This window comes from Dermacentor variabilis, chromosome 2 (assembly GCF_050947875.1).
Source record: "Dermacentor variabilis isolate Ectoservices chromosome 2, ASM5094787v1, whole genome shotgun sequence".
NCBI lineage: Eukaryota > Metazoa > Arthropoda > Arachnida > Ixodida > Ixodidae > Dermacentor > Dermacentor variabilis.
This window is the reverse complement of record NC_134569.1, coordinates 15,567,353-15,587,504: the sequence shown is the minus strand read 5'-3', so window position 1 is coordinate 15,587,504 and position 20,152 is coordinate 15,567,353. Positions and strand designations below refer to the sequence as shown.

Sequence of the window (20,152 nt, the reverse complement as noted above, 5' to 3'; positions counted from 1 at the left end):
GTGGCGCATACATACTAAAGGGGATGGGCCAAGAATCAGGTGGCGCTTGCAAAATGAGTTATTTGAGCACACATTTGTAGCGCAATGTGAAACGAATAAGAGGAGAAAATCAAAAGTGTGACTGAGCAGTGAGACATGGATGCAATGCTTCTTGCTTTGTTTTGTTTTAAATTAGGGTAAAAAGAAAACTACCTTAAGGAGGTTTAGAAGGAAACCAATAAAAAAACGGTATTAACAATTTTATCGGCAGGAGTCACAATTACAGTTTTCAATGGCATTGCATACTATCCTGTTGTGTGATGCAGTACAGATATTCTAAAAAATAACAGCACAGGTACATTCGAGGGCAGGCCAAGCTAGCGCAGAATATTTTACATTTCTCAACACTGCTCGTCCTGCACCATCTTCTTCCTCATCGCGTGCCATGGTAGTCATCATCAACGTCTACTTTCGGAACGCAGTCGAGCTCGCGGACTTCTGTCACGTTCGGTTGCTCCGATAGAATTCACCGAAGCTCTGCACTTACTTCCCGGCGTCTTTGTCTTTTGCAAAGCATCGTTTCGGGGATTGCCTTCTTCGGATCGAGCAGGGCCGCGTTCCGCTTCAGTAACGCCGGCGATGTCGAGCCCCGATTCTAGGCACGGACACCGCGCCTACGCGAGCGGACGGTGATCGGCTGTGCAGGTACGTCTCGTGCATAGAGTACTCGGGGTGTCTCAGTGTCCGAATGGACTGCCTCGAGTACCTTGGCAGGATGTGGCCGGCAGCGTCGGCACTAAGAAACTTATATGTAAACATTTTACGCGAGAAGTAAATTAGAGGTATAAATCTTGGAAGAACGCATAAATAGCCTTTCATAGATTGTTTGAGCCTCCAGGTCACATGCAGTGCCTGTCGCCCCGTCATATCTTGTAGGTTTTCACAATGCAGTTGCGAGAATTGGTGTTCATCTAGATTCGGCACAACATGGATAATAAATGTTTCGAGTTACTCCTCACTGCTTCTCTAAGCTTCAGGTAGTTGGGCACGGAAAATATGCACGCGCGTGGTGAGCAAGCCCACGGCACAGTGCTGGCAAGACGTGCTTCGGCGATCAAACGAGGCTGGAAAGCAAGGGGAGTTACCGTTTCGAAGCATTATGCATTTCACATGTGTGTCGCAGGTTAGTTACGTCAACATATCCTATACAAGAGAAGGCATGCACGCTCCAACAGTGACATCGTTAGAAAGCCAGCCTATAAGGAGCATGCTTTGAAAAAAAGATGATAGAAAGGAGGACCCCACTAATCGTTGCCTGCGGCTCTAGCGCTTATACATTATATATACACTGTTGGCCTCGCCTTGTGACGTCACGGCCTCCTCCTGTGCACTAAATGCTGGCTCAATGTGAACAAATCTCTTGTATTCGATTAAAACTGGCCGCGTACGTCGCCGCTTTCCATTTGTACTGGATAACAACATGAAAGCCAGCGGATTTTTTTTTTAATTTCTCATGACTATACATCGGAAAAGGACCGGAACGAAAAACCACAACACGTGGCTGGAAAGTATTAGACGGCCGACAACAGGCACGGCAAACGGCAGCACAGCACGAATGTACCAGCACTTCTTTAAAAAGAGAGAGAGAAACATTTCTGTGCTTATATCGCTCAAACGAGGTCACGCCCTGCAATCGAGTTGGTCGTTGTGAATCATTTCGTCTTACAGCCCCGAGTACGGGTCGAGCTGAAAGCAAGAGAGAAATGTGGCTGTTCATGTCGCTTGTCGCTTCTCTCATTGGCGTCACTGGTCCCGTGTTATGCGCCATATCCCAGATAAGACGTTTATGCCAGCTTGTAGCTATATTTTACGTCTACATAAAGCACAAGCTCTAGCGAATAGCGGATATGAAGCAACGTGGCGCGCGGACTTTTCTTTCGCGAGACACCGTATCACAGCGGCACGTCCATACTTGCTGTTGTAACGGTCGCGCGCGAACGGAGTGCTATGCCGATTCGAGGAGACCGGCGGGACGGAGAAATGGCGGCCGGCCTTGTCTTGGAACCACAACCTGCCACGCGCCACGCGTCAAGGGAAATTGTTACGATGCTGCCTCCAGAGAGATAAGGCCCATACAAGGACAACGCTGGTGGGAAGCTCGGGGCACAGAGCGCCAGTCCGTTTCAGCGCAACGTACTCTTTCTTCCGCCTTCCGTATAGTTAGCGTACAATTGCTCTTGGTTCTTGGCCTTGATACTGGTAGACTTTGCTTCATTCTACTACTGGCGGGCTACCTTAGCATAGCTCATTAATCTTCGTTGACAGACAACTCCGCAAGGTTGACAAACGTCACGCAAACAGGAACGAGTCCTTCGAGAATTACGAACCGATGATTGTAGCTTGAAGATATGTTAAGATAGCCTAAATAATCATGTTTGCAAGAGCAGTTATAATAGTAATCCCGAGCAGGAATGCTGAAAGTATAACATTTTCGAAAACTGTGTCATCCATGCACTAAACGTTGTTTCTTTGGTCTGCGCAACCGGTGAAATTTGAACGCATTAGACGACATAAAAGTATACTGTCCACAGGCTTTCAGAACATCCCATTAAGATTTGGTAAATTTATGAACTTTAAAATGGTTTGTTCATAATAATCAAGTATGTATAATTTCTGGTAAGTCAAGTGTATTCAGGAGCTTAACTTGAATGCAGTGTTCATATTTTTGAAGTCTCACCGCAGCGGTTGCTCTAATGGGGGTACCGTTCCAACGCCTCTGTCGCGTCGATCCCAATGAAGTTAGAAACTCACCGTGGGTTCTACGATTCAAGAAACCGGCGCGCCACAAGGTTCCAATTACTAATTCACATGTTATCAAGTCACTTGCAGTAGACAATTTAGCAAGTGGTGCAAGCGTAGCATAGCATCGCTGACCTTGCCGGTTCCAGTATTCCAGTGTTTCTTGCGCACAAGTATTTATAAATTGAGCTGTTATGGTCAAAGACATCTGCGTAAAGTCCGTGTTGAATGGAGTATGACGCTGTAAACACGCAAGCACGCCATCGGGCTACGAGTGAGTATGAACGAGTACCCGCAGCAAGGACATTCATGCTCACCGTGCATGTGTCGTTAAGTGTCGCTGTGCAACGTGCATGTTCACAGTTCTCCCGTTCTCGTCTCTTCGCTAGATTTCGTAAGAGACCTCAGACCTCCTTGGCTCAGGACTAACAAAAGCAGGTCGTATAAACTGGGGCAAGTTTTTTGGTGACATTATTTAAAGTTTAGGTTATAAATCGCCACGAGAGACCTGCTGGAGGCATCTAAAGGAGTGGTCCATTCGCAGCCAGTAGTTAGTCAAATTTTCCGGCTGCGATCGCGTGCAGCTTGAGGAAACATCGTCACTTTACAGGCAGGGAGACTTTTCACGGACACTGAAGAGGGACAGTAAACTAGGTTAGGCTGGTAGAGTGGTTTTTCGATAGTAAATTTTTACTCACCTCCAGGGAAAAAGTTTATCGTTGCCGGAGATGATGTAGCCCGAAATTGTGTCTCTAAGTATCATACGGTAACCTCAACGCCCGTACGTATGTCAGTGTGACGTCAATAAATCAATTCAATTCAATTACCAGAAAATATCCTGGCTGGGCTGCTGTCTCAGTCTTTTTCTCGTATTTTGGACGCTTTCGACATAGAAGTTCTGCTAGTTTTAGAATGCGATGTAGTTCACTTTTAACGATCGACTATTGGTTCGTCGCCGATAAACGGGCGTGCCAGATTGACGCTGTCGAAATCTGTCACGGCGGTCTGGTGCAGTGCATTCTGCAGTGCGGCCTGCAATGTCTGGATGCTTGCTACCACTGCCTCCATTTACAGCGAGGGTGGCCGCCCTGCCGATTGAGAAGCGTTACTAGCCCAGCTTGCATCTCGCAGCATGCAAGCAGCGCACCTGGTGAGCCGGTTCACGGTCTGGGACTACGCGGTGTTCGGCGGCATGCTCTGCGTCTCGGCCTCCATCGGCATCTACTACGCGGTCAGGGGCGTCCGCAAGGGCGCCACCACCGACGACTTCCTGATGGGCGGCCGCAGCATGAGCGTCTTTCCCGTGGCGCTATCCATCCTGGCCAGCTTCATGTCGGCCATCACGCTGCTCGGCACGGCCTCCGAGATGTACATCTACGGCACGCAGTACCTGTTCATCATCTTCTCCTACTGCCTCGTCATCCCGGCCACGGCGTACCTTTACATGCCCGTCTTCTACGGCCTGCACGTCACCAGCGCCTACGAGGTGAGCGAGGCTTCTCTGCGGCGAATCACTTGCGCGACTTGCGAGCTTGGCCGTTTATCCTCGTGTCTCACGCGCCAGGTCTCATCGCAGGTTAATAAGTGATTAATTTGCAGTTACCTGCCGCCTCATCAAGGCATTGACGGCAGGGAAAGTAACCACGGAGGCAACAGAACCTTATGCTGAACTCATATTCTAGGGAACGCAAACATCTGTTATCCTATGTTAGCGCTGTCCTGTGTCTCCCTCACGCCCATGTCTTTCTTTAATTGCGCTAAAGGCTTTGCCATTGTAGTAAATCTTATGTTAGGCTTTCAATTTCAAAGCTAAGCTGTTTGCACTCAAATTTCTATCATATTCAGCGCTACGCGAAAGGTTATAGATGTGGAGGTCTCAAGGTTAAAAAGCAATTGCCCAGATTTCCTGTACAACTAGAGTAAAAAAAGAATTTGCGGCAATAGAGATAGGCAACTTGACCATTACGAATCTTTAACGGTCAACGGTTTGCGCTGCAAAGGGTTCCCAATGTTGTAATGCAATAGTTCTGACTACTTCACGTGAATGCATATTGCAGTGCATCGGCGCCCTTATTGCACACTCGAATTGCTTGGGAATCGGCGATGTGGTAACAAAATGTTAAGTGCTCGTTGGCCATAACTCGACAATGCCCTATGAGTAGATGCCGTAACTCTTATATTTCCCTTTTGCGAATTTTTGTGCTTTAACGATAGCTTAAATGGAGCCTCACGCATGGTCTTTCAGTGATGTGGCGCTTCTGGCGGGGAGTCGCCTCCCGTCATGCGCACGGACGCGTCAAATTTCTCACGGGCTAGCATTGCACACAAATATGTTTCTCGCGACGCCAAAGTATGCCTTCAGTGGTCGGGATTCTGCTTTCTATTGTTATCAGACGTCGAATTAGTTGTTTCTTACCCACAGATCACACAGATGACAAAAAGTTCACGCAACTAAATACATGCATTCCGAACATCTGCACCTGCCGCGATTCCCTCTTTATAAGCCCACAATACATAGAAGCTAGCTGATACAGATCTTGAGAACATATTCGAGGAGCCTAATACGCGAATACGTGTTGGCACTACATACTCCGTAACACTTCAAATGTTCAAGAACTTATCCGCAGCAACTTACTAGGCGCGCTTCCAAAACGGGCTTTCTTTGAGGAAGCGAAATTTCCGCACAAAGGCAACAGAGAAAAATGACGAGAAGGTTTTTGTTTACAGTATTCACGCAAAGAATAATGAAAAACAAGTACCAACAACACCTAGCTGTAAAGTTAACAGAGATTTTCAGCACGTCAGAACGATCGTATATACGTCCATTTTTTTCGTCTACATCTGCAGTTATTCTTTCTTTCTTATTTTCGTTTGTATTCCCGAGAATTGTATTGCGACCTTGACGGTTGCGGAGCCGTGAATTGCTTAAAAGCGCGAAATGTTCAAACCATGTCTGACTAATCGAAGAAAGCACCACTGTAGGTTAAATGAGCCATACGATTCCCGACTCCCCAGCGTTTAGGCCCGCAGCGTTTAAACCCGTAAAGGGCGGACAAATAAGCGGATTCCTTAGGCATGTAGGGACCTCTAGGCCGTACTTTTCGGCGACAAGGTAGCCTAGCCACCTTCGGGATTATCTTACTGAGCTATTTGGAATGCTTGGTTGCGGATTTAGGTTTTTTTCTCTTTTTTCTTATCCTTCTTTCTTTCTCACCTATTGCATCCCCTTGCCCCTCCCCCAGTACAGGGTAGCCAACTGGAGATAATCTCTGGTTAACCTCCCTGTCTTTTCTTTGCCTTTCTCTCTCTTTCTCTCTCTCGGTTGCGGCAGTCGGAAGTTCAAATACCCCCTCCCCCACCCCCCGGGTTATTTTATTGTCTTTTTTTATGATGGTGTATCCGAATTTCACATTCACCAGTGCACTACATCTACAGGCTTGGAGCGACGCCTGACACCGGCGAAAGATGCCGAGAGCGACTGGAGCTATACTAATCCAGCTACAACCAAATTAGGAAGGCCCCCTAGGCTTGAACAAATACACTCCCTCACCAGAACAGGAATTGGCCTCCCTGGTGCAGTATTCGGCCACAACCTTCCTGATGATATCTACAATTAACCCACGGCCTTCAGTCCCCAGCAGCTGCGAACCACCTGGCCAAGGCGGTGATCAGATCTGTAACGCAGCAGAGGGTGCTGAGAATCTCTGGGTCCGGACAGGCGGCCAATGGAAACTGACCCTGTCAACCTTTAACAGCTGAACTCTGTGTCGAGTGAGGCCAGCTTAACAGGACACTTCGAGGAACTTTCAGACGTTGTTTGGGATATTATCGGCCTTAGTGAGATTGGAAGAACTGGTGAGGCTTAGACATTGCTAAATAATGGCCACTTCCTCTGTTGTAGAGGTCTCCCTGATAAGAAGCAATACGGGGCAAGGTTCCGAATCCATACGGCATAGTGGGAAACATTGGCGAATTCTACAGCATTAATGAGGGGGTAGCAGTAGTTGTAATCGAACTTAATAAAAGGTATAGATTAAAGGTAGTACAAGCCTACACTCCAACATGCAGTCACGACGATGAGGAAGTAGATCAGTTTTATGAAGATGTTGAATTAGCGATGAAAAAAAGTGCAAACTCGGTATACCGTAGTAATGGATGACTTCAATACAGAAGTGGGGAAAAAGCAGACGGGTGAACGGGCAAGTATTGGCAACTACGGCGTCGATTCTAGAAAAGCTAGAGGAGAGATGCCGGTAGAATGGGCAGAAAGGAATAACCTGAGAATAATGAAAACCTTTTTTCAGGAAACGTAGCAATATAAAGTGGACCTGGAAAAGCGCTAATGGTGAAACAAGAAATGAAATTGATTTCATACTTTCTGCCTATCCCAGCGTAATGCACGATGCAGAAGTGATAGGTACGGTAAAGTGCAGTGATCATAGGCTAGGGAGGGGTAGGATTCACCTCAGTTTCAACAAAGAAAGAGTAAGATTGGTCAAGAAGGAACAGGTCAACTTAGAGGCCTTAAGGGTAGAAGCAGACAAATTTAGGCTGGTAATTGCAAATAAATATGCAGCCTTAGAACATAGAGATGATGATGATGACATAGAGGGAATGAATGAAACCGTAATGAGACTGGCTTCAGGGGCAGCAATTGAAGTGGGAGGCAAAGCACCAAGGCAACCAACCAGTAGGCAAGCTGTCCCAAGTAACAAGGGACCCAATAAAAAGACGACAAAGAACAACTCTCAAACTTAAGATATAAGATAGAATTCGTGGAACTGCTAAAACTGATCAACAAGGCGGGCGGAAATAACTGATATTCGAAATTATAAGGTGAGAAAGACTGAAGAAACCGTAAAAAATGGACGCAGCCTGAAATCAGTGAGAACGAAACTTGGCATAGGACAAACCCAGATGTATGCGCTGAAAGATAAGCAGGGTAATATCATCAGCAGTCTCGAAGCTGTAATAAAAGCAGCAGAAGAATTCTACACTGACCTGTACAGTACCCAGATGACTCAGGAGTACTCCATTCGAAACAATAATGAACATGACACAGAAACTCCTCCTATAACAAGAGAAGAGGTCAGAATGGCCTTGCAAGATATGAAACGGGGGAAAGCGGCAGGAGAACATGGAATAACAGTCGATTTAATCAAAGATAGAGGAGAAATAATGCTAGAAAAACTGGCGGCTCTCTATACGAAGTGTCTATCGACTGCAAGGGTCCCAGAAAACTGGAAGAATGCAAACTAATCCACCAACTAATCAAACTAATCCACAAAAAGGGGGACGTTTAAGAAATGAAAAATTATAGGCCCATTAGCTTTCTCCCAGTATTATATAAAATATTTACCAAAATAATCTCCAATACAATAAGGTCAACACTGTACTTTAGTCAACCAAAGGAAACGGCTGGCTTCAGGATGGAAACTCTACGATGCATCACATTAATGTCATTAATCAATTTATCGAGAAATCCGCACAGTTTAATAAGCATCTCTATATGGCTTTCATAGATTACGAAAAAGCATTTGCTTCGGTAGAGATACCAGCAGTCATAGAGGCAATGCGTAATCAAGGAGTGCAGACCGCTTACGTAAATACCCTGGAAAATATCTGCAGAGATTCCAAAGCCACCTTAATTCTACACAAGAAAAGTAGGAAGATACCTATAAAGAAAGGGGTCAGACAAGAAGACACAATCTCTCCGATGCAATTTATTGCGTGCTCGGAAGAAGTATGCAAGCTATTAAGCTGGGATGGTTTAGGAGTAAGGATCGACGGCGAATACCTCAGCGGCCTTCGGTTTGCCGATGCCATTGTTCAATTCAGCAACACTGCAGACGAGCTACAACAAATGAATGAGGACCTTAACAGGGAAAGTGTAAGAGTGGGATTGAAGATTAATATGCAGAAGACAAAAGTAATGATGAATAACCGGGGAAGCGAACAAGAGTTCAGTATTGCAAGACAGCCTCTAGAGTCTGTGAAGGAGTAGGGTTATCTAGTCTAAAAATTAATCTGCAGAAACTAAAGTAATGTTTAACAGTCTCGGAAAAGAACAGCGGTTTACGATAGGTAGCGAGTTTTAATCACCCGGGGTTCCTTAACATGCACCTAAATCTAAGACACGCGTATTTTCGCAACTCGCCCCCATAGGAATGCGGCCGCCGTGGCCAGGATTCGATCCCGCGACCTCGTGCTGAGCAGCCCAACTGCATAGCCGCTAAGCAACCACGCCGGGTGCCACGCCGGGTACGCTAAGCAACCACGCCGGGTACTGTAGTATTTAGCTCGCGACATGCACACTCACTACCAACTTTCCTTTCCCGATACATATCTTCAATCTGGATCCACGGTTTATCAAGATTAAAAAGAAATTTATTTCTGGGTCTTAAAGTGCCGAAACCACGATATGATTATCGATATTATTACCACCCAGGATTCTTTAACATGCACCCAATGCACGGTACTCAAGTGTTGACGCATTTATCTTCCATCGAAATGCTGCCGCCGCGAACGGGATTTCATACCGCACACTCCATAGTTTAGTCAAATATTTATTCTGTATCGTGACTCTTTACAAATTTTACGAACTGTTTTGTTCTAATCTATTAAATGCACATCTACCCGTAATGCATAGCAAGGACTTGAAGATCAAAGCTGACAGTGTTTCCGACACGCGTAACAAAAGAGGGAGAAAAGGCGATGGAGAGGAGAAAAGAAAGAAAAGGTGCACAGGTGGTTTCCACACACCGTTGACAAGCAGCGAAGGCTGGCGAAACAAGGCCGCTCGCGAGGCCCGTGGCGTCAAATCGCCATGCATACGCTCCACTGCCGAACAAAAACATTGAACACGTTTCCGTGTGGCCCATTTTCTCGGTTTGCCACCTTCATCCTGAGCTTCCGTCGTACGCACGCTGAATATGGAGTGAAGCACTCCTACCGGCAAAAGCTACACGACAACTCCGGAAAGAAAGTGTTTGCTTTTATTGTTTTATGCAGCAGTGATGTGGAGAGTAGGCGTCACGCCGTTGGGCCGTAGCTCCTAAATGCGTACCGACTTCCCCAGCTTGGCGGTTACGTTGAGTGACTGGCAGCACCGAGTGAGCTCGCCCGTTCCATTACTGGTCGAGGCGGCTAGTCTTGACGTGGCGGAATAAGAAAAAAAAGCTATCTGCGTGCTCAGGCTCAGGAGCACGAATAAGTCTTAGCACAAGGGTTCGTGGCACAGCGCAGGTCAAACTTCAGAACCAGTCAAAGACGACGAGGGCAGGCGAAGTCGCTTGTTCAGCACGACATTGCATGAAAATGTCTCGTTGAGGCTAAAGCTACGAGAAAAAAAACCTGGAAGATCCTTAAGCTCCACCTTTAAGAGTGGAACGCGATAGCATCCAGAGATCCCTGACTCCTCCTCACGCTTCTCGGCAACTGCAACTGACGTAACCGTAACGTTTACCGGGAAACGCTGGCGGCGAATGCTGTGCACGAAGGCCAGCTTTCTGGTAGAAACGCGGCCTCTTGCGTGCGCCGATCCCGGAAGCAGTGCACAGCCGTGCCAAAAAATTACATCATTTTCAGGTTTGAGATATTGTTGCGCACTTTACATTGAATCCCGGCCACGGCGGCCGCATATCGATGGGGGCGAAAATGCGAAAACACCCGTGTACTTAGATTTAGGTTTAGTTAAAGAACCCCCAGAGGTCGAAATTTCCGGAGTCCTCCACTACGGCGTGCCTCATAATCAGAAAGTGGTTTTGGCAAGTAAGACCCAATAATTTATTTCATTTTTTTTCGCACCTTTAATATTTCACACTGGGAAGGTTTAACATAAAAGGCATGCGCTGTCGGTGTTTAGTTCCATGACATTTGCTTGTGGGCTTTCATTCTCAAGATTGCGAGGAATAATTTTATCAAGAATGTAAGATAAGGTATGATCAACTTTAGTGACAGAATGGTGGGGTAATTTAACCCGCACATACCACATGTCATATAAGCAAGGCGTCGCATGTACATATACCTAAATATATACGGAAATTTTCCCTCACCCACAACTCCGCCTACGCCAACACCGGATTTTCTGTGACACGGGGCCCTTCACGCTGTCGCGTTAAAGAAACTTTACTATGTTAACCCTTAAAGCGTTCTGCCTTATTATGCACTCCGTTTCAGACATCAAGTGCAAAGATTTGGAGACCAGAGGTACTTATTGCAGTGGTTGCGTTCGCGCGTAGAAAAGTTTGATGACCGCCATCGTGCGAACCTGTTCTTTATATAGGCTCGTAATGAAGCAAAAAAGCTTTGATCCTTATGAACAAACAGGCTGTGGTATGCGGCTGCTTATGCGTTGTTTTAGGTCACTTCGCTTTCCGTTGTTTTCTTCTCGGATTACTTGTTTGCAGCCTGTCGCGACAGCCTCGCTCGTGCGAGCAAGCGCCGTTTGAACCGCTGCGACGGACGGACGGAACGCGCGTAGGGATAATTGTTCTTGACCGAACTTCTTGCGTAGCTTCGACAGCGTTGCACCTGATGTCTGAAACGGAGTACACACCACAATCAATCACTGTTGATGTTCGAGCAGTCTAATAATCAGTCCTCGACTATGGCGTCTCCGATGACTCAGCTATGTATATCTCAGCCAGCATCAGTCAAGGTTTAAACGTATGCCGAAGCACTCTAGAAGAACCAGAATAAGAGCATGTTGTTAGCGATTATATGGAGCAATTCACACAACTTTTGTATTCTGTTTACCTGCATACATACGAATTTGGCGAACTTCGCAAGCATTGACTTCAGCGCAAAACTTTGAATGACAAAGTTGTAAATCGTCTTAGGATCCATCTAATCCAGCAGCTTCTAACTTCCCACATGTTAAATAATTATTAATGCGAAAGAATTATATGGCTCATGAGGCAAAAAACTTGGCGTTGTAGGCGTTGGCGTGACCTTTCACGATGGTTCAAAAAGGCTACGAACCCATGGCCTTTGGTGGAAGTGGAACCGACGACCTTTGGTGTTTTAAGGTGATGTTAAGTCAGAGGTAATTAAGGTAGAGTTAACTAAGGCAATCGAACGCACGACCTTTGGTGGGAGTCTAACCCACGACCTTGCATTGTTCGTAGCTTGTCAGGAAGACCGTTGATCTCGCTACATCGCGGCGCTTCTGCTGTCGTGGTCGCTCGAATCACGTGACTCCGCCAGTGGCGCCGCCGGAAGCCGCCGCGCTTATGCGGACATGGCCGCAATACTGCCGCATTCATCCACGTAGAGATAACTATAAGTGCCCCTTCAATTAATTTTTTTTTCTGCGTCTTGCGGGAAGCCTGCGAAATATAAAACTGTGCAAATAACCAACGATGATCGTGAATGTAGATGAATCGCCGGAACGTGCCCACGAAAAAGCGAACGAGTGAGAAAGAGAGGGAGAGAGAGCGAACGAAAGAACATTTTCCTTGCTGAATAAAACCACCGACCATCTACCACAGACCTCCGACCAACCGCGGAAACGGTAGAAAGAGGCAAAGAAAGCTATTAAGTTTAAAACACTCCGACAGAACTCATCTCATGATAAACCTCGACGTTCATGCGATTGGCATTGTAGCATTGTAGCAACTAACCACACTACCATAGCAGAAACGCGTCATGTATGAGCCAAGCACCCGATAAATATTAAAGGATTTTTCCGTGTCATTGAAGAGCGGCGCGGATCGTTACCCAAGTTGGCGTCAAAGAGGTTCATTCAAATGCCCGACATGCCCACTACCTTTTTCATGCCAACATGGGTAACGGTTAGAGGGGACACATAGATACCAGCATAGATACTGGAAAGTGCACGAAGAATCCTAACCATGCTAATCACATTAAAAGCCCGTCATATGCCCGCTTGCTTGCAGCCATTGTAGTGCTGTTAAACGGGCGACTTGTGAACGAACGGCAAATTTAACTCATCCTCCGGCCGCATTAAAATGGGTAGGGCAAAAACCGGATAATCTGCTTATCGCTGTTATGAACCGCTGCGAGAGAAGCACATCACTAGCGTTAATCGCGCGGCCAACGACTGTGTCGCTGCAGTAGCATTAAAAGCACGAGATACGCCCGCTTTCCCGCAGCCATTGCAGTGCTCTTAAACGGGCCGCGTGCGATAGAACTGTGCATTTACCTTATCGTGCGGCCGCATTAAAATGGGTAGGGCAAAAACCGGATAATCTGCTTATCGCTGTTATGAACCGCTGCGAGAGAAGCACATCACTGGGGTTAATCGCGCGGCCAACGACTGCGTCGCTGCAATAGCATTAAAAGCACGAGATATGCCCGCTTGCGCACAGCCATTGCAGTGCTCTTAAACGGGCCGCGTGTGATAGAACAGCGTATTTAACTTATCGTGCTGCCGCTTAAATAGTGATAGGACAGAGACAAGAGAGTCTGCTTATCGCTATTATGAACCTCCACGAGAGAAGCACATCACTGTATGGCGTTAATCGCGTGGCCAACACCCGTGTCACTGCAACAGCGTTAAAAGCACGAGATATGGCCGCTTGCGCGCAGCCATTACAGCGCTGTTAAGCGGGCCGCGTATGAACGAACCGTGCATTTAATTTGTGGTGCCGCTTGAAAAGTGATAGAGCAGAGCCAGCACAGCCTGCTTACCGCTATCATGCACCACCCCTAGAGAAGCACATAACGGGCGTTAATCGAGTCGGCAACGCGCATGTCTGCCTCATAGCAATTTTCAAGCGGCAACACGCAAGGCTAAATGCTCTGTTCGTTCATACGCGCCATGTTTGACAGCTCTGTCATTGCGGCGTGCATGCTGGGTCACGTGCTTTTATTTTCATATTTCGTAGGCTTTGTTTAGGATGCAGGAAAAATGATTGCGTAAGAGCTAGAAGCTTAGATGCAGCTGAATTAGGTATTTCCTAGAACGCTCTGCAACCTTTCTTGTTGTAAGTTATGCCCTTGAGTTAGTATTAGCGAAGTTGGTGAAATAATTATGTAATTAGGCACAATACAAAAATATTGTCTTGTACAGTGCAATATCTAACAGCTTCCGTTATGTCGCGTCCTCCTAGAATGTTTGTTTGACTTCTCGAGTCTGTCTCGCCTTCTGTTGGTCCCGTATATCCCGCTTCACCAGTCAGATATTCATCACCCACTGTCCGAAAATTCTACTCTTCTAAACCTCCTGTAGAATGCTTCGGCATATTTTTAGACCTTGGCTAAAGTTAGCTTCGACCACTTGGAGAGCTCTGAGATGCAAGGTAGCATCGGTTATTATATTTCAAATATGGCCGCGAATGTAAGAATACCTAAGAATAACACTAGAACCCGAGACATCAATACTATAGAACGTCATAAGTGTCTCTGCTTACAATAGAGTCTCTAGGTTTACTAATCATGAATATGTGGTGCATAGAGCTTTGCTTTTTTAATATTAAAACTCTACACGGTCGCAATTATTTTCCCAATAGTTGCTAGTATGCAAGGCTATATAATTGATTTTCGTTGCGCACTGCTTTCCCAGTTTTGTGATGACCTTTATGTCAGTTCATTCTCTGACGTGCGTTGGTGCGCAGTATAAGATCGGACAGGTTCATTTCATGTTCAAAACTGAAATAACTGTACTTTCATGCGTATGGAGACTTCTCTACGTGGATAACAATGATAATGTAAGAATACTGTTGCATTCAGAGATAGTAAAGCCTCCCCTGTCCTCCACTCCTACCTCCCGTCACCCGGCCGCCAACGCACAGAGGTACTTCGGTGCTGTGTGGTGCAAACAGAAAAGCGTTGTAGTTCACGAGAAAAATTGGAAGATAGGGTCTCGGCTGAGTCAAATAAGCAGCTGAAAAAACTGACAGCCACTGTGTCTTTGACTGACTAGGAAGAGCGGTTGCTATTTTCAATTCATATTCGGGGCGAAATGGAGAGATAGTATAGAGCAAACTATACAACGCACATCCGGTGGCATTCCAACTCACAACCTTCACTGGTGCTCTGCCGATTGACCTGAACACTGGGTTGGCTTTCCCACAGCATTCGAGTAATCCTGTGGTTGGTCCTCACTTATCCGCACCATTCTTCAGTTATGTACGGCGGGAGACAAGCTCAGGGGAAACAGTTGCTAATACTTTGCTGATTATAGGCCAAGTGAGTCATGCGAATCTAAACAATGTGCTCAGAAATAATCTGACACTCTCTTTCTAATCATGATTTTGTGAAGTTGCCGCAAGAAAACACGAGACTTGAAGAGAGGGTCAACACGAAGCAGGTTCTGGAATCGTGCTTTCTTGCGGTAACTTCCCAAAATCAGGAATAACCAACTGGCCTACAGCCACACTCTGCTCTTTCTAATCATTTATTATTCTCACGACGGCTGTTGATGTTTCAGGCGTGGCCGCGTGGCTTAGATAAGTTACGCTTTGTGTCTCAAGGTTGTTCTTTTGCCCCAGCTTATACTATGTTCCATGATACTGTACCACAAATGCAGTAAGGGCCTTACTACGGATATTCTATGAGTACATGCACTATATCTCGCTCTACACTACCCGCTCTCAGGGATGCAGAAAATCACTTCTGCGTGTTCCGTCGCCAAAGAAACGACTGGCGTTCTGAACAACGTTGAACATAGAGGAGCTGTGATAAGCAATATTTAGCTGCTTTGGGAAGCGCATAACGAATTAGCTGAGCACCACTCCCTGTCATGAAAGTGCCAGCGGACAACAACAGGGGTCCATCTTTCTTGCATGCATATGATTAATTACACACATCGTCAGTCGTTCTCCAAAAGAGGGGTCGATATAACCTAGAATTATTTTTTTCTAGCTAAAGAGACAGTCTTCTTGTCTCTCCTATATTATTTGTATAATTCTCCGTCATCAACAGTGGTGAGCAGTCTTCAGTTCCTTGCCCAGAGCTCACGCTCGACTGCATTCCCTAATTTGTTCCAAAGGAAACGCCATCACTGTATCTGTCGGCGAGAGCACAACACCAATGCATAGAGGCGTACACTCATGGTTAATTTTGCACGTATACAGCTGTCTCGCCAAACATATAAACAGTCGGGAACCCAGCGCGTAATTTTCACCGCGCATATATACATAAGCGTCGGTCCGCAGTTTTCCGCCTCCCGACAAGTTCTTTCTTTCCGGACACGGCGGAGTCCGCATGGCGCTGTACAGTTTGGTTATTTTACGTAGCCTGTACTTAATATATTACTTTTTTGCCGTTCAGGAGATTATGGCCTCACTAATTTCTCGTTTTGCCTTCGCGCAACAGGTGCGGCTGCGTCACTCCTCTTTCATTTTTATGGCTGGCTAGCCGTATACTACGGACAGTGTCACTCGGAAACTCTTGTCTGAGTGGCTGTCTTAGGCGCTGTCAAATCGTGCTACGGGCGCTGTGATTAACTGTCATCTGATATCATAGCGATTTTGTAGCTGTGATATCATATCATATCAATATCACGTCGCAGCAAAGTAGCGGCGATCTGATATCGCAGCTACTTTGTGGCGTAATCGGATCAAGCTAGCTGGCGAACTGAACAATTTCACGTAATTTGAGAGCGTCCTGAATATAGCAGTGCCGGCTAGATTAACATTACAAAACAGGGAACTCACCGAACAATCACGCTTACCTTTCGGAGCCTCTCCATGGGGCCGTCACAGGCTGACTTTAGCCAAAAAGTTAAAGTATACCGGCGCAGTATACGAGGACGCGTCTGAAAATGAGTTTTAGCCACTCGATAGAGCAGGCCCTCCTATTTTCCTTCAAATTACATAGTTAATGACGAATAACTGAGCAAGTTCGCACGTCTTATGGGAAGAAAGTTCCCTGAAAGAATGGTAGAATATTATAGGAAGCGACAACCCCCCCCCCCCCTTCCTTCTTCCGGTTCACCACTTTGATAACTTCCTACATATTACGCAGCGAGTGAGAAAACTTTATTTCGCATCAAAACGATTCGCCGAGTTAGTGGGCTGGGCCACCCGCCGAGGTGACGGCCAAGCGTTCTTGCCTCCCGGCGGCTTCCCTGGCCCGCTGGACTGCCCAGAGTTGGTCCTACAGGATCGGGCTGAGCAGCGTGGCCCGCCATCGCACGCGGAGGCTGTCGATGGAGGCTTTGCTCTCATTGTCCTGTATTAGTTACTGGCATTCTCATAGCATGTGTTGTTCTAGCGTGGCTCTGGTGCCACACACTTGGCATCTATCTGTTGTGTATACGTCTGGATAAATAGTGTACATTAGTATTGGACCCTTGTATGATTTGATTTGTAGTTGCCGCCACTGGACAGCTTGCGATATACTGAGTTATGGATGGGGTGGTGGATAAGTGCATCTTTGCATCTTGTGTTGGTGATGTCGCTGAACCTGGCCATTCTGCCTTCCCATTCCCATACTTCGGGGGGCCCTGTCGAGAAGCTTATATTCGTCGCAGCTCGGAAAGTGAGCCCTCGAGCTACGTTGTGTGCTGCCGCGTTAGGGTTGTCCTCTCCCGTTGAGTCGGGGGTGTGGGCTGGTGTCTGTGGGATTTGGACGCATCTGTCTTCTCTTGTGGTTTGGTTTTTAGTATGTTTAGCGCCTCAGCTGAGATCCGGCCGTTCGCGAAGTTGCGTAGTGCCGTCGGGGAATCGCTGATTATATAGCATGCGTAGGTTTGTGCTATGGCTAACGCTATAGCCGCTTCCTCCGCCGTGTCGCTGCGTGTCGTCTCTATAGTATATAGTTATTACGCAGTATTTCTTTTTTATGCATAATCAACAAAAGCCGAAGAACACTGCATCTCACTGCACCCAGATATGCCAACTCGTTCAATATTGACAATTGTCAGTGACCTGTCCTTACTCTTAAATTTAGCCAGGCTAAAACGGTTCGTCGCACTTAGGCCCTGTCCCGGTATACGTGCGTTACGGAGAGGCATTGTGATTGGAGCGTTGCTCCCGTAGATCATGGCTTGGCTTAGTATCGGACACTGTCACGGGCTGGCCGAGGGCTTGTGACTTTTTTTGTATAACTTTTATGCACTCACCAACTCCTACGTATAATTTTAAGGTGCCATACACGGTGTTCTAACTTTCAAATCGTGTCAATTTTAGAAAAAAACATATAACCTATCACTTCACACGACACCGTGAATACTGGTATGCGCCAAGGACACGTACTAACTACGGCTACCTGCACATAGAAAGTTTCTTTAGGATTAGGCTCCTTTGGTCGGGATTGCTAAGTCAGAGGTAACACGGACGCTGACCAAAAACATAAAAAGAAAAGAAAAGCAATGTTTTTGACCGGCGTCCGTTTTACCTTTGACTAAGAATATTTGTTTGCCACACATACGGAATAAATGCAGTTTAACTGAAATTTTGGCCAAAGAATGACTTATTTGTTAGGTGTAATGTCATCAGCTTGTAGTTGTTTGTATTGCTTGTCCTGATCTCCTGGGCTCATATGTTTTTGTTAATTTTACTTGTTGCGCATGTTCGTAAATACATGTTTCATTAAGCTGCTTTGATGATCGCCAACAAGTGATCAGTGAGGTTGGGCCAGTCACGCTGCTTAATCTACAGCTTTTACCTCGCCTTCCTCGTTACAAAACATACGCAGCACATTTGTGAGACATAAAATCGAAGTCCGAGAAGCAGTAAATCACTAAACCATATATGTGTTTCAGTGTACGCTAATAAGATTTTTGAAGGCATAACAGCAGAATTGAATAGCTTATGATTTATTATTTGTGGCAGCGGACGTCAGCTGATGTTTTGATAATCACTAATGTTATTAACTTTGGGATAATTTTTTAATTATAATGCGAGGACACATGCTGCAATCGCGGAACACAGGCTGAGTATAGTCTGTGATCAGATGTCCGTCTACTAGTAATTGTCATGCTAGCACTAAATTTCTGTCTTCAAAACATACCACGTTATTCGACTTTGTCGTTTTCATACCCTTCCTAGTGCTGAAGCCGCGCCGTACCCGCCGTGGTTGCTCAGTGGCTATGGTGTTGGGCTGCTGAGCACGAGGTCGCGGGATCGAATCCCGGCCACGGCGGCCGCATTTCGATGGGGGCGAAATGCGAAAACACCCGTGCACTTAGATTTAGGTGCACGTTAAAGAACACCAGGTGGTCGAAATTTCCGGAGCCTTCCACTACGGCGTGCCTCATAATCAGAAAGTGGTTTTGGCACGTAAAACCCCATAATTTAAGCCGCGCCGTCTGTAATGCGCCACGTTATGCATTGTACTAATATGGTACTAGAGTTCCCGATGCAAGTGTTTTCGACAAAATATTACAATCAATATAGCTGCAGTACGTCGTGTACTTTTCCCGAAACTGCCCCCCACGCATGACACATTTTCTCAACACACTCTTGGCAGCGATTGGCACAAGGAATTGCGTAGTAATTAGAAATAAATATAAAATTTCGCTAGAATAAATTAATGCACAATTTAGCTGGGATAAGTTAATGCACAAAAATGTTTCACCCTAGGGTACGTTTGTACATCGATATGACGCGGGCATTGGCTTGCACCAATCTCGCAGCTGCAACACGGATTCCCAGGGGAATCACTAGAGCACACTAAATTACGCTAATTTATTTTGCTAAACATTCGTGTTCCCACAATTCAATGTTCCCGCTTTATTCAGTCAGCAAGAGCACCTTGTTTTTTCATCCTGCTCTTCGTTCAGCTCAATTCGCCTCGCAGCATGAAAGAATTGGCATAACTTGCTGCCATGCGGAGCTTAGCGCGTGATGAACCCGGCCGTGCACTTCCCGTTACGACTGTACGCCCGCCAGCGGTTCCCTCTACGCATTCCTGTCATCCCTCAATCACGGCGTCTTACGACAGCGTTTATAGGCGGGAACATTCACAGATTAATTGAAATCACGCCTTTATGCACCATAATTAACAGAAGGACAACTCTCGCCGTACATGAGAGGGACGAGACAAAGGTGTCTGCACCGCTTCCTGACCCAGTATTCCTTATCGGAGTCCGTACTACTGCAATAGGCAGGAAACTGGCCGTACCTGATGGCTTAAGGGGATGTGGTGCTTTGCTCATTCGAAGAAGCCCAGCAGCCGGTCCGCCACCACAGCATCTTAATTGACCGCCGCAGGGAAGGCCAGTCCCGATTAATACCGTAAAGCACTACGTAAGCTTTAGCTGGCCTCTCGCATACAGAATCCAAAGGCCTATTATTTTGCATCCTGAAGGGTTCGTTGTTGACCGGCGCTCATCTGCCTGACCAGCCGGGACAGCCAGTGACACGATAAGTTCAGTTACCGAACGGCTACAAACACATTTGTTTATTGACTGCTATCGGTGGCTTCGCGAGGTGTACGTTCTGGTTTCAGCTGGCTCATTCGT

The 20,152-nt window shown here is 46.4% G+C and overlaps 2 protein-coding genes across 2 annotated transcripts in view; one reads left to right on the top strand and one right to left on the bottom strand.

Moving 5' to 3' along the window:
* LOC142571411 (phospholipid-transporting ATPase ABCA3-like) overlaps nucleotides 1–20,152 on the bottom strand; it is a 252,417-nt gene that overhangs the window by 141,241 nt on the left and 91,024 nt on the right. The window lies entirely within an intron of this gene.
* Nucleotides 1–20,152, top strand: part of LOC142571412 (sodium-coupled monocarboxylate transporter 1-like) — a 68,234-nt gene that overhangs the window by 11,936 nt on the left and 36,146 nt on the right. Inside the window, exon 2 of the mRNA XM_075679741.1 lies at nucleotides 3,910–4,264. Within this exon, the coding sequence (XP_075535856.1) occupies nucleotides 3,911–4,264 (354 nt within the window). The 5' untranslated portion in view covers nucleotide 3,910. The remainder of the gene's footprint in view (nucleotides 1–3,909; nucleotides 4,265–20,152) is intronic.